Genomic DNA, 19,794 nt, shown 5'->3' with positions numbered 1-19,794 from the left:
GATATGTCTTCCAATATTATGAACATTTTTGATAAGGAACCCTTACTTATATATATATATATATGCAGTATTTTTTTTCTTACATTTTCACTGTTAAAGAATTAACTTTAATTTTTGACAAACTATTTAATGGTTTCAATGTTCACAAACTACCTCAAACATATCTTTAGCATTTCTGCACTGCCATTTTTTGTTACTGGTTACTTGTTATAGGTAAGATAAGCTAATATCGACTGATTGGCTCACAAGTCCTCTAATAGTGGACTTTTATGTGTCAACACTGGTGCATATTCACTGGTGGAGAGTTTTAACATCCATTTCCACTCCCAAGTAAATGGTTTGAGAATGCTGTTAAAACTCACTCTCCAAGTGAATGAGCAAAATGGAGGCAGAGTGCCCAGAATGGGTTTGAAGCTGTCTCCTTTTCTTCACCCACCTTTTCTAAGCATGTAAATCAGATTTTTTTTTTCTTTTTTTTTTTCTTTTTTTACAGATAAATAATAGTCTATTGAAAAGACAAAGGAAACACTTTGGATTCACTGCCATTAGCAGATACACTGTTCAAACTTTTTAGGTCATACTGCTCTTTTCCATAGATGATTCTACATTTCCTTGTGACTTCTGGATCAGTACAACCAGTCAGAAAAGGCAGAGATGCTTCCTGATTGGTAAACATTTTGGAGACTCTCCTTAGTCACCTGCAGCACTGTAATCAGTGTTAATTTATTTATTTATGGTCATGGTACCAGTTGATACTAGCATATAAATGTTTTGGCACTTGAATTCAATGTACTGCATCTCCTTCCTAACTGTGTCATCATGACTTACATAAGAGCAAGACATTTTCCTCTGTTCTCTTGTAAATCTCACATATTGCATTTTCTCTAGTTGGTTAGCGTTTTTAATGAAAATGAAACATGGAAATTGTATATTCTTTTTAACTGTGCATCACAAAATGTACAGTGTAGCAACTACACAAGCAACTTTTTACTGACGTGATACTTTGAAGTGAGCAGAAGAGGGAAATTGAAAGAGGATAAGCCAGGCTCGAGGCTAGAGCACAGGCAGACCTTTAGTTGCTCTTTGTGTGTGTGTGTGTGTGTGTGTGTGTGTGTGTGTGTGTGTGTGTGTGTGTGTGTGTGCGTGCGTGAGAGAGAGAGAGAGAGAGAGAGTGTCTGTGTGTATGCATTAGCACACTCTGTCTCACATACACAGACACAAATCTGTTTTGGCTTTTGATTTCCTCTTTTATGAATGTTGATTTCATTTTCGGAATATGTTGGCTTTTGACAGCAAAACAGTCTTGAACAGTTAAAAATCAAGAATGCAAAAATGCTCAGCCAATTGGCAATGAGTTACAGTGTGAATGAAATGTTTTGGGAAGAAATACTGGTCATCTGTGCATGTGTCGATATTCATGTGCATATTTTGTACCTGTCGTATATGAAATACCAATTGATTTAGTTCTCTTACACTGAGCTCATTTTGCATGTTTTGCAGGGTCACCATGTGGCCTCATCGTTGCCTATCTGAGCTCATTAACCCTCCTCTCCAGTCCTTGAGAAGCCCTCTCAAACTGCTGTTGCCAAAGGGGGCTGTGTGTCTGTGTGTGTGAAAACACACATCTCTCCCCAGCAGATGGTAGTTTCTCCGGCCATACTGTCCCACCAGCCAGACTCCCTTCCAGGGCATGGCCATCTCCACAGCCAGCCCAGCATGCTTCTGGCACCACATTACCCTGCTGACAAGATCCTTTTTATGGATTAAGGGTCCGCAACACGTCTTCAAATGCAGGTCAATACCCTGCTTTCCCCGGCCACTTCAGTCCACTCTGTCCTCGACAAGGACACCAGTTTGTGATATATCCGCTGCAACAATGGAAAAATACTCTGTGCCGGTTGTTTATCTTCCTTGATTCCTGGCACTGTCTCCGTTGGGAATCAAATACAAGTAGGTGGTTCTCAAATGGAGAGTTGGTGAATTGAGAGAACTGTCTCTAGCTGGTGTTGTTGAAATGGGCAGCTGGCCTAGCATTTTGTTTTCATGTCTTCCTGCGCACACACAGCCTACTTGTGTGCATGTGTTTTCCGTCTTTTTGCAAAACAATGTGTTTTCCCAGCGTGTGATGTGGAGAAATGAGCACTGCTGTAGCTATCAAAGATTCCCAATCAAACGCTGCCGTGTTGTCGTCAGATTTTTTCGACAGTTCCTCCAGGAGTTCCTGACAAATTCAGGTATGAGGCTTTTACACCCAAAACATCCATCATTCCGACCTGCAAACGTAGACACAACTAATTCTGTACACCAACACACATACACACATTGGAGCCGGCGTAAATACAAAGTCAAACACACTACCCACCATTCACACTTTGTAACACTGATTGGAAGCTTGCTGTTATTTATAGAGAAGCAAAAATCCAATCTTTTTCAGTGAGCTCCCCGCTGTTTATATTTAGACTTTTTAGTGGAGAGAAAACCTTGTAAAAACCTGGCTGTCAGCATGTGAATCAACATGTGAATGACCCTTATCAAATTTGCTCTGGAATAAATTGTGGTGGAAAGCTGAATATATTTCCATTCATGAATGCCAAATTTAATGGCTGGATGGCCAGAACTGGCACAGGCGGGCCAGTCTCTTGGGCTGCGGCCCTAAGGACTGTCTGTGTGTGTATTTGTATGTGTACAAGTGTGCCTGTACATGTGCAGGTGCCTGTTTTGTTTGTGCATCCAGCGCCTGTGTGTGCACGCGAATCTTATTTGACACAAATTAAAGCCCGAGGTCAGCCTGAAGGTTGAGAGCAGCATTTATGACTCCCTTTTTTTTCCCACCACAAGAATGGACATGTGTGAGTGCCCATGGTTTGTAAAGGTGCTGATGCATGGGAATGTGTTGGTGCTAATGTGAAGATGGATGGAGTGATAATAGGAAAATGAAAGGTGTTTGGATGACGGTACAGACATGTGTACTGTGTGTGAGTGCATGTGATGCTAATGTCAGTTGTCATGCTAATGTCCGTTGTCCTTTTTTTTTTGTGTTTAACCTTGAGTGGAGCAGATGAGGCAGAGGAGCGTGGCAGTTAGAGAGACATCCATCTGGCTCTGAGAGATGAGTTCAGCTCCACATGCTGATATTCTCTGCAAGAATGAATGGAGAGCACAGTATGATGCCTGCTGAGAGATGGACAGACAGGACTGACTGAAAAATGAGATGGACCGATGGGTAGACAGGAGGATAATGCTTCAAAGTGAGACTCGTCTTTCTTCTCTACCAGACAAAGGCAGAGAGAATGCACTAGAGAGACTGAAGAACCAATTGAATCCAATCAATTCTTGGAAAATTGGAAAACCCTAAACAAATCCATGAATGATAATTTAGCAATCCAAAATGGAGATATTTGGACAAATCACTTTGCAAACCTTTTCAGCAAAATAACAAATAACCCAGACGAAAAAATTACAAATTCTTGAATCAGCAATTCAAGACTATCAATATTCCTGTGACACCCTATTTACAGAAAAAGAATTACTTGAAAAAAATAAACAATCTAAAACCCAGAAAGGCCTGTGGTGTTGATGCCATTTTAAATGAAATGATTAAATGCTCAGACAATAAATTCAAATTGGCTATCCTACAAGTTTTCAATATCGTCCTAACCTCAAACATCTTCCCAGATATTTGGAGCCAAGGGCTGATCACACCAATTTCCAAAAATGGTGACAAATCTGTGTTAACAGTAATTTAGTAAACTTGTCCTGCAGCATTATAAACAGCAGACTAATGTCCTTCATTGATGAACGCAACATCCTGAGTAAAAGTCAAATTGGATTTCTCCCAAATTACTGCGCATCAGACAACATCTTTGCCCTCCACAGTCTAACTGACAAACACATAAACCAAAACAAAGGCAAAGTCTTTGTATGTTTTGTAGAGTTCAAAAAAGCATTTGATTCGATTTGGCAGGACGGCCTTTTGCTATAAACTAACTGAAATGGGTGTCAGTGGTAAAACATATGATTTAATAAAATCATTTTACACAAACAACAAATGTGCTGTTAAAATTGGCAAGAAAACAAACATTTGTTTCATCAGGAACATGGATTGAAACAGGGTTGTCCCCAACTCTATTCAACATTTATATTAATGACTTGGTTAAAACACTAGAACAATCTTCAGTGCCTGATATCAAACTACATGACACAGAAGTCAAGTGCCTGCTGTATGCAGATAACCTAGTACTAATGTCTCCTACCAAGGAAGGCCTACAGCAGCATTTAGATCATCTGAACAGGTTTTGTCAGACCTGGGTCATGATAGTGAACCTAAAGAAGACGAATATAATGATATTTCAAAAAAGGTCTGGGTATCAGGGTCACAACTATAAATTCTATTTGAACACAGTAGACCTAGAACACAGATCAGTCACCCATTGCCCTTTATGGCAGTGAAGTTTGGGGACGACTCAGCAAACATCTAAATTTTACAAATTGGGACAAACATCCAATCGAAACACTTAATATATATAAATATTATAATGCCTGCTGAGCAGAACTGGGCCAGTACCCCCTCCAAATTAAAATTGAAAAAAGAGCCATCAAATGCTACAATCACTTCAAAACAAACAACCCTCAAACATTCCACCTCAAAACCCTAAAATACCAAGAGACGATCTGGGAAAAGAGTCCCCTCAGCCAAATGGTCCTGAACTCAGTTCCCTAACCTCTACAAACCTTGCAGTGCTTGACGACAGTCCACAGACAATCTGGCCCGACCAAATAATAACAAGACAAAAAGAAAAATACATCGCTTATTGGAAAGACACTACAAAAACTCAAAGTAGAATGGAGAGTTTAGTGGCCCTAAAACGACCGTACCGTGACTGATGAGACATTGAGAAAGACATTGACTAGGTACAGACTCAGTGGACACAGCCTGGCCATAGAGACTGGTGGTCATAGACAGACCTGGCTGCTAAGGGAGGACAGGCTGTGTTTACTGTGCACACAGACAACAGTGGAGACAGAGATACGTTTGTTGCTACACTGTGACAAATATGCAGAATTAGAGCATTATTCTTCCCCAAAATTCTACACAAATATCAAGAATTTGAAATACAATCAGAAAGGGACAAAGGCAAATACCCATTAGGTGAAAAACAACATTGCTGCATACTGGGGGCTAAATATGTGGCCTCTTGCCACAACCTGAGGGACATCCAGTGAAACACCACCAGATTAAATACTGGTTGTTCTTTTTGTGTTCATATTGATTGTTGTTGTTCGTTTGCTTGTTGACTGATTGATTGTCATATTTGAGTTATAATACCCTGTATATTAGGGTTTGTGACATATAGTTATACATTTATTACTATTATTATTGTTAAAATCTGTTTGCTTTAGCAATGTAAGTACTGTCTTTTTATACCAATAAAGCCAAATTGAAATTGAAATTTAAAATCGAAAGAATGGGGCGAAAAAGACATTCAAAAGTCTTTTTTCTTGCCGTATTGCTGCATGTGTGTGTTCGCATAAGTAATGCCATTGTGTCCTTATCATTGTGTGCGTACATACGTGCATATCACAGTCAGTAAAGCCAGGGCTGTGTGTACTTTGCCCCGCTAAGAAGCTCCCCTGGGGTGGTATTGTAATCCTTGCTGTAAGAGATCTCTGTAGAAGAAGGCCTCAACTGGGGCTTTTGTCTTTGTGTGATTATCTGTGCTTTTCATGTACAGGCCACCCATTATTCCCACAGGCTATTCAAGCTATGGGGATTCATACAAGCTCGCTGCAGGCAGAAGCACTTAAGTTAGCGGTAAAAAAAGCAACATGGGGACACTGTAATATGTACGGTAATGATCCAAAAGAATGCCTTCAATATGCACTGCATCACCGATGAACTGTATGCAATCTCTGAAGCAAAATAGGGTACAGGAGACATATAATGCAAATATAAGCAAAAGCAGAACCTGCATTTCCTCTTTTGATATTACCATAAAGAAAGTAGCTCCTGTAAGTGCTCCTACAGTCGATGTTTTGCTCCTTGGCATGTTGCCACAGTCAAGGTTCAATGACAGGAAGCCCTGATGATGATAAAAGGAAACCAGCTTCCAAAACTCATCAATAATGCATGCAGATTTGTTTGTGCGTATGTTGAGTTCTATTTTTTGCCCCAGTGTCTGTGATACTGGCAATGTTTTTAAAAGTAACGCTGAAAATGTCTACACTGTTGCCTGAGATGTGTGTTTAAATTATGCTCATTTTATTGATGATCCCTTGCTTTAGTTGGCACCTAACAAAGGAGCTACTGCGAGATCAGCCGTGCTAACAAGTTACATTATGTTGTAAATGAATCCTGCTGCAAGCCCTTCATATTTAACATATAGTACAAACATTAAACACGACCTTCATCATGTTATATTTGTGTTGACTGTAACAGAGAGGTTTTGATTCAGTGCTCGCTATTTTCTGCAACCATAGTTTGTGGTATTATTGCCTCCACAGTTCTCTTAACCCCTCCTCTCACCAGTGATTGTCCAATTATAGTTTAGCAACCCTAACTTTAGAGAGTGGTCTCATAGCCTTTCCAAAACCAAAACTACAAGAGCAAAAGTGTAAAGAATAGGTTAAATAGTATGTTTCTCTGCTCTAACATAAGCTGCAAAGGTTAGCATGTCTGGATAACTAGCTTACTACTTAGCTAGCCCAGTACTTCCAAGGCCAAGGAGCATCATTATTTTGTGAGATTACAGGTTGCGTTAAAACAAACACACAAATAAACAAAAACTTCAGGATAACATATCCACTGAGAATAGTTTTACTTCACTCTGTGGGAGCTGGTTCTGGATACTAACAGGGTTTGGGGTAATGTTAGCAGCTCTGTCCTGCTCTTTATCTTATATAGAGAAGTTTACACTGCAGCTAAACTTGTATAAGGTTAAAAGTGAAACATACTATTTGAAAATACAAACAATAAACCTTAAGAAGCCAACCCGTTATGTTGGAATAAAAAAAATTCTAAAAGAAGAATGCTGCTCTTTATTTCCATGTCTTCCACGTGGACAGGTGAGAATGCCAACTTTTTGAGTATGGGACAGCTTTAGTCTCAGGCTTTTAGTACGATATCATGTACTGTATGTAGCAATCAAGTACACAAGACCCTTTTACAGGGTTCCCTTTAAATAAGTCAGCTTTAAACATTATTCATTTCAGCCAGAAAATAGGTGGTGGCCAGCTAGAAATGAGACACCTGCTTTTGTCATGTATCTGTCTGAAATCAAGGACTAATTATTTAAAACATGACTTGAAAATTTGCTGTCGGCAAACTGCATATGTGCCGTGTGAGGATTCAAAGTTTGACAGACATAGCATCAGTAACTAAGAGGGTCAGCAGTAAATAGAGAAAAAAAACTGAATTTTAAGCTTCTTAAACATAGGCCTATAATAATATTTATTCCAGGGCCCTAATATTGGATTATACTGGTGTTCGTGATATTTTGTCCACCACGTGTAGCCTACATACAGTACAGTACTTCCTCTTATAATGAGCATATGTAAATTCAGACTCACAAACTTATCTTGTATACATATATACCAGTAGTGCTCTTGTAAGTTATTAATGATGTTGTGGAAATTGTGTAACAATAGTCGGAGCCACAGTTTACCTCCAGAGCAAATGGGAAAGTTCTGTTTTCAAGCAGAGCTCGTTAAAGATTCATGTGACTTGAATTGGTTATCTGAAACGGGGAAGGAAGAGTGACATCGCACTGTCTCTCGATAAAGTCTCCCAACTCTGCACTTCTCACCTCATACACTCACCACAGTCACTTTTAAAATACCTCCAGTTTTAGATTCCCTTCCATGCATAAGGGAACAGGCACCATTTTAGTCACTGCAGCTGTCCAGCAAAATTTACTACAACCAAGGGAAGTAATGGCCACTTATCTCTCTTGTACACAAATGTAGTTGATTTACAGGAATTCCTACTTGCTATTCAATATTTATAGTCAGATAAAATGCCAGGAAAGGAGGTTTGAATGTGGAGGAGGGAGGGAGGGAAGCGATTCTGAAATATGCATGAGTGCACATATGCAGCACCGGCTATTTTGACGTGCACTGCTACTCTGTGCGGAAATGAGGCAAGGCTGAGTCACCGCAAGGAAAAGTCTGGGAAAAAGTAGAAGACTGAAAAGTGACCATCTAGATGTATTCAGACATTTTTACCTCTGGTTTAACTTATGGTTGAGATCTGCACCGCCTGCCTGCACCTAGAGACATAGATATGCATTCATGTTTCTTTCATTTGACTTCTTCAAATATGACTTTTTAGCTTTTTGACATAAAGTAAGTCCTGTAGGAAGATTTCTCCCTCAAATTTTCTGCAAATTACCTCTCAATGGCTGAAATTTGATTTTTCACAACATTAAACACAAAGTGAGAAAGTGGTTGCAGATATTCAGGCACTGCAGTGTTTTTATGAAAAAAAAAAGATATTAGCTCTGAAACTTGGTAGTGACACATTCTGACCAGTATGATCAGTCTCCTTGGTGTGCTGGTATGATCATATATATTAAAAACTGGAGAATGAGCTTACAGGTCAGTGTGGACTTTATGTTCTTCCCATGTCATAAATATGTCCAGTACTTGTTAATCATGAATATGCAAGTAGATGGAGAGTACTATATACAGTATATATGGTAACTGACTAGTAAGTACAAACAAATATTCCTAACGTTCAAAGGTTTGTCGACTTTCTCATTGTGTCCTCATTTTCTGGGTATAATTGATGCACTATTAAGTGGAAACATGAGTTGAAAACTTGCATCCATCCTTTATATCACTTGCAGCTCTGAAAGCTACTGTACACATGTTTGAACATTGTTTATACATTATACATTGTTCCATGTATAAATCCTCAATCAATTTAAATAGTTGCACAGTTTAATAATTCAATTTTCCATAAATCTGAGCAGGGAATGGCTCAGAGATGATTTGTGCCATTTGACATTTACAGTGCCTGAACGCTCTTGATGCTGCCTGAGGAAAAATGTATCCGACAGTATCTTGTATGTAGACGTACATTCATCAACAACCTTGCTAACTGTGGTGACTGGCAGGCAGCTGAATGATGACAGCTGAGGTGACACAATGGCGATGTGTCACTTAAAAGCAGTGCGGGTCAGTTTGTGGTTAAATTTTGTTCAAAATTGTTTGTTACAAGTTGTTTCTTAAGCAGAGCTCCATCTAGAACATACAAACTCACTAGGCGACTTCGGTCCGGATCCAAACCGAAACAGCAATTTAATCTGGACCGTAGTCACCTATTGAGTATGCATGTTCTAGGTGGAGCTCTGCTTAAGAAACAATTTGCATGTTCAAAGCCCTGACCCACGATCAGTGCACAGCTCCCACATCAAGTTTCATGTGTCATGCCATAGTAAGCTCTTGCATAAGCAGCATATTTTAGAAGTTGGGATTTATGTGTGGATAGCGGATAAAAGGTTACACAGATGATTGATTGTTTTGGACAGAAAAGATATGTCAAACACATTATGAAAAAGTAGCAAAAGGATTCTATCAGGATTAGAGAAATGCCACTCAAAATGTGCATGTTGCTTGTAAATAATTTCATTTAGGCTAATAAGATGAATTCTAAATAACTCAAACTGTCACTAATGGAAATGGGTATGTCATAGACCTCAAAACATAATCTGATGAACAAATCTGATTCAGGCCCAGAATTTCTCAGCCACCAGCAGGTGCACAGTCCCACATAACTAGTGTAAATCAGCTCTGTAAAAATCTGTAATTCAGACATACACTATACTGGTTGTCAACTATTCTATACAGCCTTACACTTCCACATCTGGCTTTTCCCAGAATTGACCCCAGACCCCATTCTTTCTATAGAAGAATATAGTAAAAAAGGGAAAGCAGTCAATCCAAGTGTTTATCCACTGTCACCTGTGACAGCACCATGATTGACAGAGATTTGTGGAAATGTGTGTGTGTACGTGTGTGTGCGTACGTTTGTGTGTGTGTGCGCATACATGCACGCACACAATGTGAAGTGGATGAGATAATACTTTCTTAAGAAGCAGCTAGTAGCTCTGCTGAGAATGTAGCTGAGACACAAAAGCCTTTTCAATCTGTCAAGATACAACTACAACTCTGTCTCCCTGTGCTTTCGCTGTCTGACACATGATTGAGGGGAAACCTGTGCTTCCTAACAGATATCCTCACTAACTGGCTTCCAGCATGGACATGGTATTGTCTTATTAACCTTATATTGTGTACATTGGCTTAAGGAAATTTAATCTTGGCATGTATGTACACTGTGATGCAGAGCTGAGCCCAAACGTAAAATGAACGTGGGTTACTGGTAATGCCTTGTATTATCTTCATATCCATGAAGGTCACAGATACATATATGCTGCATATCGTATTATGATAATTGCCACAGTTTCCATGCCAGTACTATTGAATTATGTACAACATGATTGATAGGCACTGCCTCGGAGAATTAAAATATAATGGATACAAGAATGAATGCAAAATGCACAGCGGTATTTGTGAGAATTTGCAGAGTGTTGACATGATTCTAATATTTGTACCTGACACGCGTCAGAAATAGGATTCTCTGCCTGCCGACACTGATTTCAAACGCGAGAAGGAAGATCATGTCAAGGAGGCGTATGTCACTCGTCTCTCCCCTCAATGTGCAGCTCAGCAGGCATCACAATGTTTTGCACATTCAATTTCCTGTGTTTAAATCTGACACGCAGGTTTTGTTTTCGTTTTCCCTTTACCAAACTGAATATGATAATGTCACTTGGGAATTGCTAGATGAAAAGATTTCCATGGTGCCGTCAGCTTTTTTCGCTGAGGACATGAATTGAACAGTAGGCGCAGGGTTTGGAACCAATACAGCATGCATTATAATGAAATCATCTTTTTTTTCCGTTCAGAGAAGCTATGCATTGAAAATGGAGTTTGCAAACCAAATTGGATTAGAAATGGTGGATATTTTGTTAGGTATCTCTCCAATTTCACAGTGTGTGTATTTGTGTGTGTGTGTGTTTGTGTGTGTGTTTGCGTGTGGGTTTGTGTGAGTGTGCACCTTCTTGAATGTTGTAGGATTCTTAATAGGTTTGGGCCGGTATCACCTTCTACCATCGTAACATTGTGATTTAAAAGCCCCCGCACCCCACCTCATCTCCTGGTCCACCCCAACACTAGGGCGCACACATACACACATACAGACACACCAATTTAGTATGGCCGGCCCAGATCAAATCTGCAGTAAACTACACCAAGTGGAGACTGACAGTAGCCACATATACTGGAATTACAAAATGACAAAAAAGTCAGATGGGTGTACTGATACCTTTTTTTAGCAACCAAGTTTGTCGCCAAATGATCTACTTTATGAGGTATCATGCTATGGCATAGGCTATAGGGAGGAAAAGTAAGGAAAGACCAGGTGAGAAGGTGAGGATGGGCTGTGAATGGGCTCAAATGTGCAAAAAATAGATATCCAAAATACATATGTATAAAAAGATTAAAGGAAAGTAAAAAATCACATCAATACAACAAGTGGAGCCATAATCACAGTAAATGTGTCAGGGTTTGTTCCTTCAGCATGTTGCAGACTTAGAGAAGGATCAAGTGTAGTTTACAAATGTAAATCCAGTTCTAATTAAATCTGTTGTTTCACAGCTTTGAAAAAGGGCCGATTCTGGATCACTCCTGACCCCTACCACAATGACGACAACATCCAGATTGGACGTGAAGTCAAAATATCTTGTCAGGTACAGTCAAAGTGAACACGCATTACATAACAAGTTAAATGTAGAGTCATTCTGGAGAGAGATTGTTGATATTTGAACTGAACACCCAAATAAATACAGCCCTCCGTTCGTGCTCTGGACAGCTGCTCTGATGACTTCCCCCTGTCCTGTGCACAAGCACAAATGTCCTCTGCTGATTGGCTGGAATAGTGTTGTGTGGCAGATATTTGCTGAATTTGACAAAAAGTGTATTGAACAATCTTTCTGCAGAATCCTGACTCTACCTTTAACGTAAGTCACTCATCAACCATTCGTGTTAATATAACCCAAATAACATGTTGAATATCATAGGTGGAGGCAACACCACCAGAGGAGCTGACGTTTAGCTGGCTGAAGAATGGCCGTGCCCTGCGGAGCTCAGAGCGTATGGTCATCACCCAGACGGACCCCGACATTTCCCCCGGTACCACCAACCTGGACATCATAGACCTCAAGTTCACTGACTTCGGCACCTATACCTGCGTGGCAGCGCTGAAGGGAGGAGGCATCCCTGAGATCAGCATTGATGTCAACATCTCTTCCACAACTGGTGAGTCTCACACCCCTTTTTGTCAGTGACGCATCTACACACCTCCCCCAACACATATGACACACACATTACAGCTACTGTAGTCACACACACATGCTGTACAAGATGATTGAGAAGAAATTGAAAAAGCCTATTGACAGAGCAAAGAAAAAAAACGGTTACTTTTTTGTTGTTACTTCAATCCTTTAAGTTATAATGTAGTTTTACTCAGGTTAAGTCCAGTCATTTAAGTAATACAAGCAGTCAGACATCCCTAAACACATTTCCAATTTCCCCAGTTATCTATTATTATTATATCTATTAGAGGTCGACAGATTAATCAGTTTGGCCGATTAATCACTGCCAATATGACGTTTCACAAATGGAATCAGTGGAACTCGGCTCGGATAGTGGCCAATGGCTGTGGTCACGTGGGGATGTACATCACCATTTTGCATGGTAATCAGGGTTTTCCCTACCATTACAAGACTCAGGCACAGTGCCCAAGTGTTTTTTCACAGTGCCTAAGCCAAATGAGCAGAAAAAAAACTAAACATGTACATGCGCCAAGCGAACAGCAGAGCAGAGAGGCCAATGGACACAATGAAGCGAACCAGGTGAAGTGAAGATAACTTGAAGTTTACTCTAGTTGACAACAACTACGCTCGTTACTGTGAGTGCAATACAACCTTCAAAAAAAGCCAATAAGTCATTTATCAAACCACCTGTTCAACAAGCATAAACATGTAGAAAAGCACTATTTCCACCTCCTGGTATCTTTTACACAACCACAACACGCTGGTTAGGCTAATAGCAAATTGTTACAAACAAGCTAAAATGAAAGCTGTCTGTATGTCTTACTGTTTATCTTTGCCACAAATCTTCAAACTTGTTAAATTCTTGTAAGCGCAGTTACTGGCTGAGACAGCTTTTTTCCTGCTGCAAACTATCGTTATTATATCAGCCTTTAAAAATCCACCATCAGTCGACCGCTAATATCTATATTATTATATAATTATCTCTATTTATTTAGAAGTAAAAACTAAGGGGAACACACTGTAAATGTCAGTTTTAATTATCCATTGCACAGTTAAACTCCATGTGCTTACAACTATGGTAAGTACAGTTTAGGTCAAAGTTGAACCAGGAAATGATTATCCAAGATTTAATGAGCGTTTACAACTGACAGTTGTAAAAATAACTTCAGTGTTTACCTCAGTTTTCGCACAGTGGTTTATATTGTATAACTCAAACTTGAGAAATATTAGCTGCTCTGTGCACTTTGTTGTGAAACTTTTTTGGCCAAACCTGAAGTAATATGACCAAGTTGTAAGAAAATTGATTTTTCCTTTATAGGGTTAGCTTACTTTAATTCTAACAAACATACTTTCTCACTTACCTCTAGTAGTATCTATCAATATTGACTGTTTGTTTTATCTGTCAAGGTTTTCACATATCTGCCAATGAGAATTTTGCACACCAATAAAATGGAGGTGAATGGAGGTTTGCCTGTGGAGTTCACAGCTTTTACCTTCATTATAAAATAGTTGCCAATAAAAATGGCCAATTGACAGTGAGGTTTGGATTGTCCAGATATTTTTACAACTAAAATAAATGTCAAACCTTTATATGTGCAAACAAAATGCCATTCACTTCTGTTGTATTGGAGTCTCAAAGGCAGATATTACAAACCTTTGGCAGAAAAACCAAAACATACCAGAATTGTATTAGGCTGTTGTTCACAGTTTTCTGCCCCTGGCTGAAAATGCTCAAAAAGCACTGTCTTCTACTCTAATTCTTAGTTAGTACACACAGAAATTTGTTACAGTACCAATAACACTGCATTGCAATGACTGTTCAATTGGATTCCTGTGAACCAAAGCTGATTCCCATCAGTCCAACTAATCAGAGACTAAACATCCATTGTCTTTCCATCTAATTGGCTGCTTCCACCACTGTTCTGACTAATGTTCGTATACATGTATACAGCATGTTAATAACACAACATACCAGTCCACCTTGTCTACTGAGCTGCATCATTGTAGTTTCAATCATGGCATGTTGAGTTGTAGCTAATCGCATAGAAACAGAACAATGTTACAGCAGCTGCTCATTGTGTCTGTCAATTTAATTTTCTGCTGCTTTATTGTACATCAGTTGTTTCAAAAGACGGCAAGACGTAGGTGTTTATAATAAAATCAGGAATACGTTGTAAAAAGAATAATCAAAGGATAAAATCAGCTGTCAAACAAATTTATTTTTCTATCTATTGTTTTAGACTTTAACATCAATCAAGCCTCTTCTTGTCAGATTTTATAAGACGAAGTCTGGAACTGCTTCACAGTAAAAACAAAAGAGAGCCTGACTTTTAGAAGATTGCTACATAGCACATTTAGTACAGTTAACAATACGCTTTGTGCTTACTCGCTTCCTGCAGTCTCGACAATAACGGTGAAATGCAGTGGTTAGAGAGACAAAGCGATAACACATGTAATAGGACAGGAATGATGGTCTTTATCTGTAATCTCCAGTGTGAGGTCAATCAATGAGCTGCAAATGTGTGGCAATGCTCCAGTGTCACCACACATTACTTCATCCCCCATCGACTCCACCGAGGGATGTGACCCCATCGACTCCACGCCTCAAAGACGCCACGATTGGGAGTCTCCACTTACTGCTCAGCCATCACAGATTTCCAGATTTTCCATGTGGGGGGATTCCCATTGGGTTGCTGTTTGCCGCTTGCACGGGAGATATTTGTTTTTGCTTTGAATTTACTGCTGGTGTGTTCGGTACTGATAAGTGACTTTTTGGTTTGTGTGATGTTTTTCACGACTTGTGATTGGGTTTTGTAGTGAGCTTTATTTCCCCTTTTGCACTCACAGTTAGAGGCGCGCACACACATCGACAAACACATTCGCACACCCTTACTCCCTCTAACCGCCTTGTTTTCTATCACACACACACCTCGCTGCCACTCACAGCGTGAACATGAAAGCAGTGTGTCGACCTTGGGTGCATAATTATTGTTAGATAATCCTTTGATAATCCCTGCGCTATAAAACAGTGGGATCAATCGCACCTGCCAAGATTGTTTCCTCATTATCTTTTAAGTAGTGCAGTCTCTTCTTTTGGAGTGCCTGGGCGATGCCAATGCATTAACACAGACCCCTTTAATGTGTAAAAAGATACTGCTGTCTGACAGAGGAAATAGCCAAGGAAATGACTGACTCCATTGTGATCATATGAAATGAAAGGTTTCCTTAAGGCTTAGATGTGATTGCTTGTTAAGCTTTCATTGTTCCAGTCAGATATGTGGGTATGAAATATTATGAAAGTGTTGCGTTGTCATAGAGCTAGCCCCGTCACTGGAAATAATATATTGAGTTTTTGCTTGTGCCGGTTACAGTTTACCTGCTTTACCTGGATGTGACTGGGCTGTTTTCCTAGAGAACACCTATTATGTGTGGTGTTTCTTTCTATCAGATTGATGCCATGAATCAGAGATGTGTCTTCACTGAGCGGCACAGTATAGCTGCTGTGTACTAAAGCGCCTTGTGCCGCTGCCTTGCCATACGCCTGCAGCCTGTTTTGGGGTGAATAAGCCCTTGTTTTGTTCCTCTGCCTGTTCTCCTGAAGGGAGAAAACCCGAGCTGCAATTAGAAGTCTTAATAAAAGCGTTTAGAGGAGATTACGCTGCAGGTCTGCCAGGGTTTCGTGCTGGGGAAGTGGTTGGAAAGCGATTGAGCCTAAAGTGTCTCTATTCTGAACACTTTGGAGCTCGCTGGCTGTTCCAGCATTGGCTCCAGCTCCAGATTCCAAACCCGGGCTTAGCCCCAGCCCACAGCATGTCTTTATAAAAGAGAATATTTATTATCTTCCATTCTTTCAACTTTTGATGAACACAGATTTCAACAGCTTTCATGATTTTTCCCTTTTGAAAAACAGCACTAATATTTACCATCATGACACACTCATTAAATAAGCAACTTCTTTTCTCGTCGGGGCGCCTAGAGATGGCAAGGCTAATGCTTATTTATGAGCGTGGTCTGGAAAATGAAGACACAGACCTCCCCTTTGAATACTGTCAGGATTAAGAACCACAGGAAAAGGCAAAAAGAGTTACGAGCTGTAGTGTAAAACATTAAACATACCATAAACTTCTAACAGGAACTAGCTGATTAATCCTCTCACTAGCCCATGTGTTACATGTGTGTTTCATGGGTGTGTCTTTCTGGATTACTGTTAGATGATATTACCATTACTGCAATATGATTATTGCTGTTATGATTATTGACATTCTCTGGCTGTGACTCTGAAATGTTATATGTCTTCAGATTGAGAGATTAAACTTTGATAGAATGTACAGTTATTACAGACGGATTCTTGACATTTAAAGCCAGTTTTCAACACTGATTCATAAAGCTGATACCAACTTATTGCATCCGCTGTATCATAATTACTACAAACACTGGATTCCTACCAACCTGGCTTAAGAAAACTACATAACCATTCGTTGATCTCTAATTTTAAAAAGGCTGCAATATTAGGGGGAAAAGTCTCTGTTGATTAAAATCAACACATTGCAACTTGTCAGCACATCACAGTAGCTCATCCTCTGTCTGACTGATGATCACAAAGTAAGCATTAGGATTGAAAGTCACCTCTCTCTTCTTGTGCGGGGGGATAAATCCTTTCATGATGAGCCCCTCAATTAGTACCCTGCTCACACCTGAAACTCTGGCACCACCCAGCGTTTCTGTCACTCTCAAGAATCACTGCAGTTAATGAATTAAGCAAATCAATTAAGTGCTCAGTTGATTAAAAAAATGAGCTGGTTTAATAAACACAGTTTTTTTCTGAGATGAATTTGAGTCATATGAAGCTTGCGGCACGCCTGCTCGTCTGTTGTCTATCCTTTTTTCACCCGTCCCGTTGTCTGTTTGACTCTGATTGGTCATGAGTTGCCATCATCTAAATGACCGTGCCACAGGTGACTCTAGCAGGGATAGTATGACCACTGGCTGTTGGATGCACTGATGTGCTTGTTTCAGCAGCAAATTCACTGACCCTGATAAAGAGAGACCTGGTCTGCACCCAACAGGGTGCAGAGGTTCAACTGTTGTTTGGTCACTGTGAGTGGAAACAAGGCTTTTTTCCCTCAAGTTTGGATACGTGGAGTTGTCACAGAATGTGGTTCTTTGTTGATATTGATCATGTAATCTTTCATTGCTTTTTTTTGTATATTATTTGTACAGTAGGAAATCCTGTCCAACAACTGGTAAAAACGATCATCCTGTAAGCAGTGTATCTATCTTACTTGTTTGTGTTTGTGTTTTGTAATTGCTGTGTCAAAAATTACATTAAGCGTAGCCCAATTTCAAATTCAGACAGAGAAAAAAACAAAAACGCAAGCTTCTCATTTCTCGCTAACAACCAATCAACTGTCACTGGCAGATTTTGTCAGCTGTAGCTAGCTAGCTAATTAAGCTAATGTTAATTCCATTAATTGATTGACAACACTGTCTTTCATGTTTCCAGTTGACTTGTTTTAAAATGGGAACCTAGTAAAAGGGACTTGAACATGCTGCACATATGATAATGTGCTAAAAGACTGAGGCTAAAGCTACATGGCCAGGCAAAAAGTCATCCTCACCAGCTGATGACCCAAGTAGAAAACATGAAAATAAAAGAGCATCAAGCTACTTGGTCCCAGTATTAAAAGTATGATAAATGAAAATATAAGATCAGACTGTTATATTGCTCTAACATAACTGTCTGGCTGCTTAGCTTACATACTTGTTTGTATTTTCAAACAGTATTTCTCTCTTTTATTGTTACAAGAGGAAAGGCTGTTAGAATGATGACTAACCAATGTGTTTGGGAAGTGTTCTCAGGTAACAACGTTAGCTGTGGTTGATTTGTTCATCCCAATTGTAATAAAGAGCCTGATAGAGCCAAAACTCTAATAGCATCCAGGAGCAGCTTACACACAGTGGGGAAATACTACTCAATGGATGTTGTAGTCATGAATTGGACTCTTGTAACTCCTCAAACTAATGTTGTTAGTTAATCATGTACCCTTTGGACTTGGAAGAAATGCTACTGTGAGTAAAATAGCTAGTTTGCTATATATGCTAACTAGATTGCATCTTATGTTAGAGCAGACAAACATAGTGTTTAATCCATCCTTTACATATTTGCTATGATGTTTGTGGTTTAGGAAAAGCGAAAAAAAAACAACCCAAAAAACGATCCTCCAAACTCTAAATACTGAGCCTCCTTTTTACTACAGCTCCATGCACAGTGTTTCAACATGTGGAGAAATCCAAAACAGTTGCCAAGCTTTGACCGGACAATCGCTGTTCAGAAGAGCAATTTAGCCAACAGTAAATTTAGTAGCATATGTGTCTGTAATGACTAAACAGAGGAACTGTGATATGACTTATAAAACCCCCTCTACATTGAAAAGATTGTCCAGTCCATGCAGTTGAAATAGAAAACAAAAAGAATATGAAAAGAAAAGTGGGCATAAACTGTATCTGTGCAATCAATCCTAAAACCCTAACATTAAATATCTCTAACCACTGTATGATGCAAAATTAAGTAACAAACTACAAAACAACTAAAATAATCACATCTTAGAGCTGTAGACCTTTAATGGCTTAATTGGCTTGGATTATCAAGGCAATAGATGATCGGAAAAAAGCCCAGTGAGCAATGAACTGGGATGAAGGGGCCTAACAGCTGTCCCACAGCTGGGATGCTGTCCCGAAAAATCTGCCATATGACAACAGTAGATGCCACGGTCATACCACTTCTAGACGGATAGGCATATCACCACCTGGCAGCATATGTCACTACAACACCTGTGATGTTCTCTGAGAAAGGCCATAGATGCTGAAACTGTCAGGGTAGAAAAACACTCTGTAAACAGAAACACCTACAGTTATAAAGGTTGCAGAATCACAGTGGTAGTAGAGATTGTAGGTATACTAAGTCTGTAAAATATGTTAATAAGACTAGATAACTTGGCACATTTTGCCCAGTATACCTGCATGTAGCCTCAACTGCACCACCTGAAGTCATGCTTTATGGAGGTGGCCATCTGGGAAATCACCTCCCTGTCCAGCTGGAAAAACCTGGGAGGGAAACATGAATAAGAAACACTTCCCTCCCTCATTAACTACTGTCGATGCCCCTTGAGCGATACATAAACTCTGGTCCTTTCAGGGGAGTCGCAGAAAGAGAGGCTGTACTAGAGGTGTGTATCTGTGTTTCTAAACTGGGAAGAATGGGCATACCAGCCTCCCTTTGACTCTGCCTGCTTGGTGAAATGTTAAAAATCGAAGGGTAACATTACAGAAAGCAGTGTGGCCACAGATAAAACTGCAACCCACAAGAGCATTGGTGTTGAAAGCGTGCTGCTCTACAATCTCA

At 39.7% G+C, this 19,794-nt stretch overlaps 1 protein-coding gene across 4 annotated transcripts in view; it reads left to right on the top strand.

The window, feature by feature from the left end:
* Positions 1-19,794, top strand: part of LOC137169221 (MAM domain-containing glycosylphosphatidylinositol anchor protein 2-like) — a 182,580-nt gene that overhangs the window by 103,878 nt on the left and 58,908 nt on the right. For all 4 annotated transcript variants that reach the window (XM_067572274.1, XM_067572273.1, XM_067572272.1 and 1 more), the window contains exons 7-8: positions 11,716-11,807; positions 12,138-12,375. In XM_067572274.1, coding sequence (XP_067428375.1) covers positions 11,716-11,807; positions 12,138-12,375 — 330 coding nt within the window. The remainder of the gene's footprint in view (positions 1-11,715; positions 11,808-12,137; positions 12,376-19,794) is intronic.

Source organism: Thunnus thynnus, chromosome 18 (assembly GCF_963924715.1).
Source record: "Thunnus thynnus chromosome 18, fThuThy2.1, whole genome shotgun sequence".
In the NCBI taxonomy this organism is placed as follows: Eukaryota; Metazoa; Chordata; class Actinopteri; order Scombriformes; family Scombridae; genus Thunnus; species Thunnus thynnus.
The sequence above is the reverse complement of the archived record's forward strand: the minus strand, read 5'-3'. Positions and strand labels throughout refer to the sequence as shown.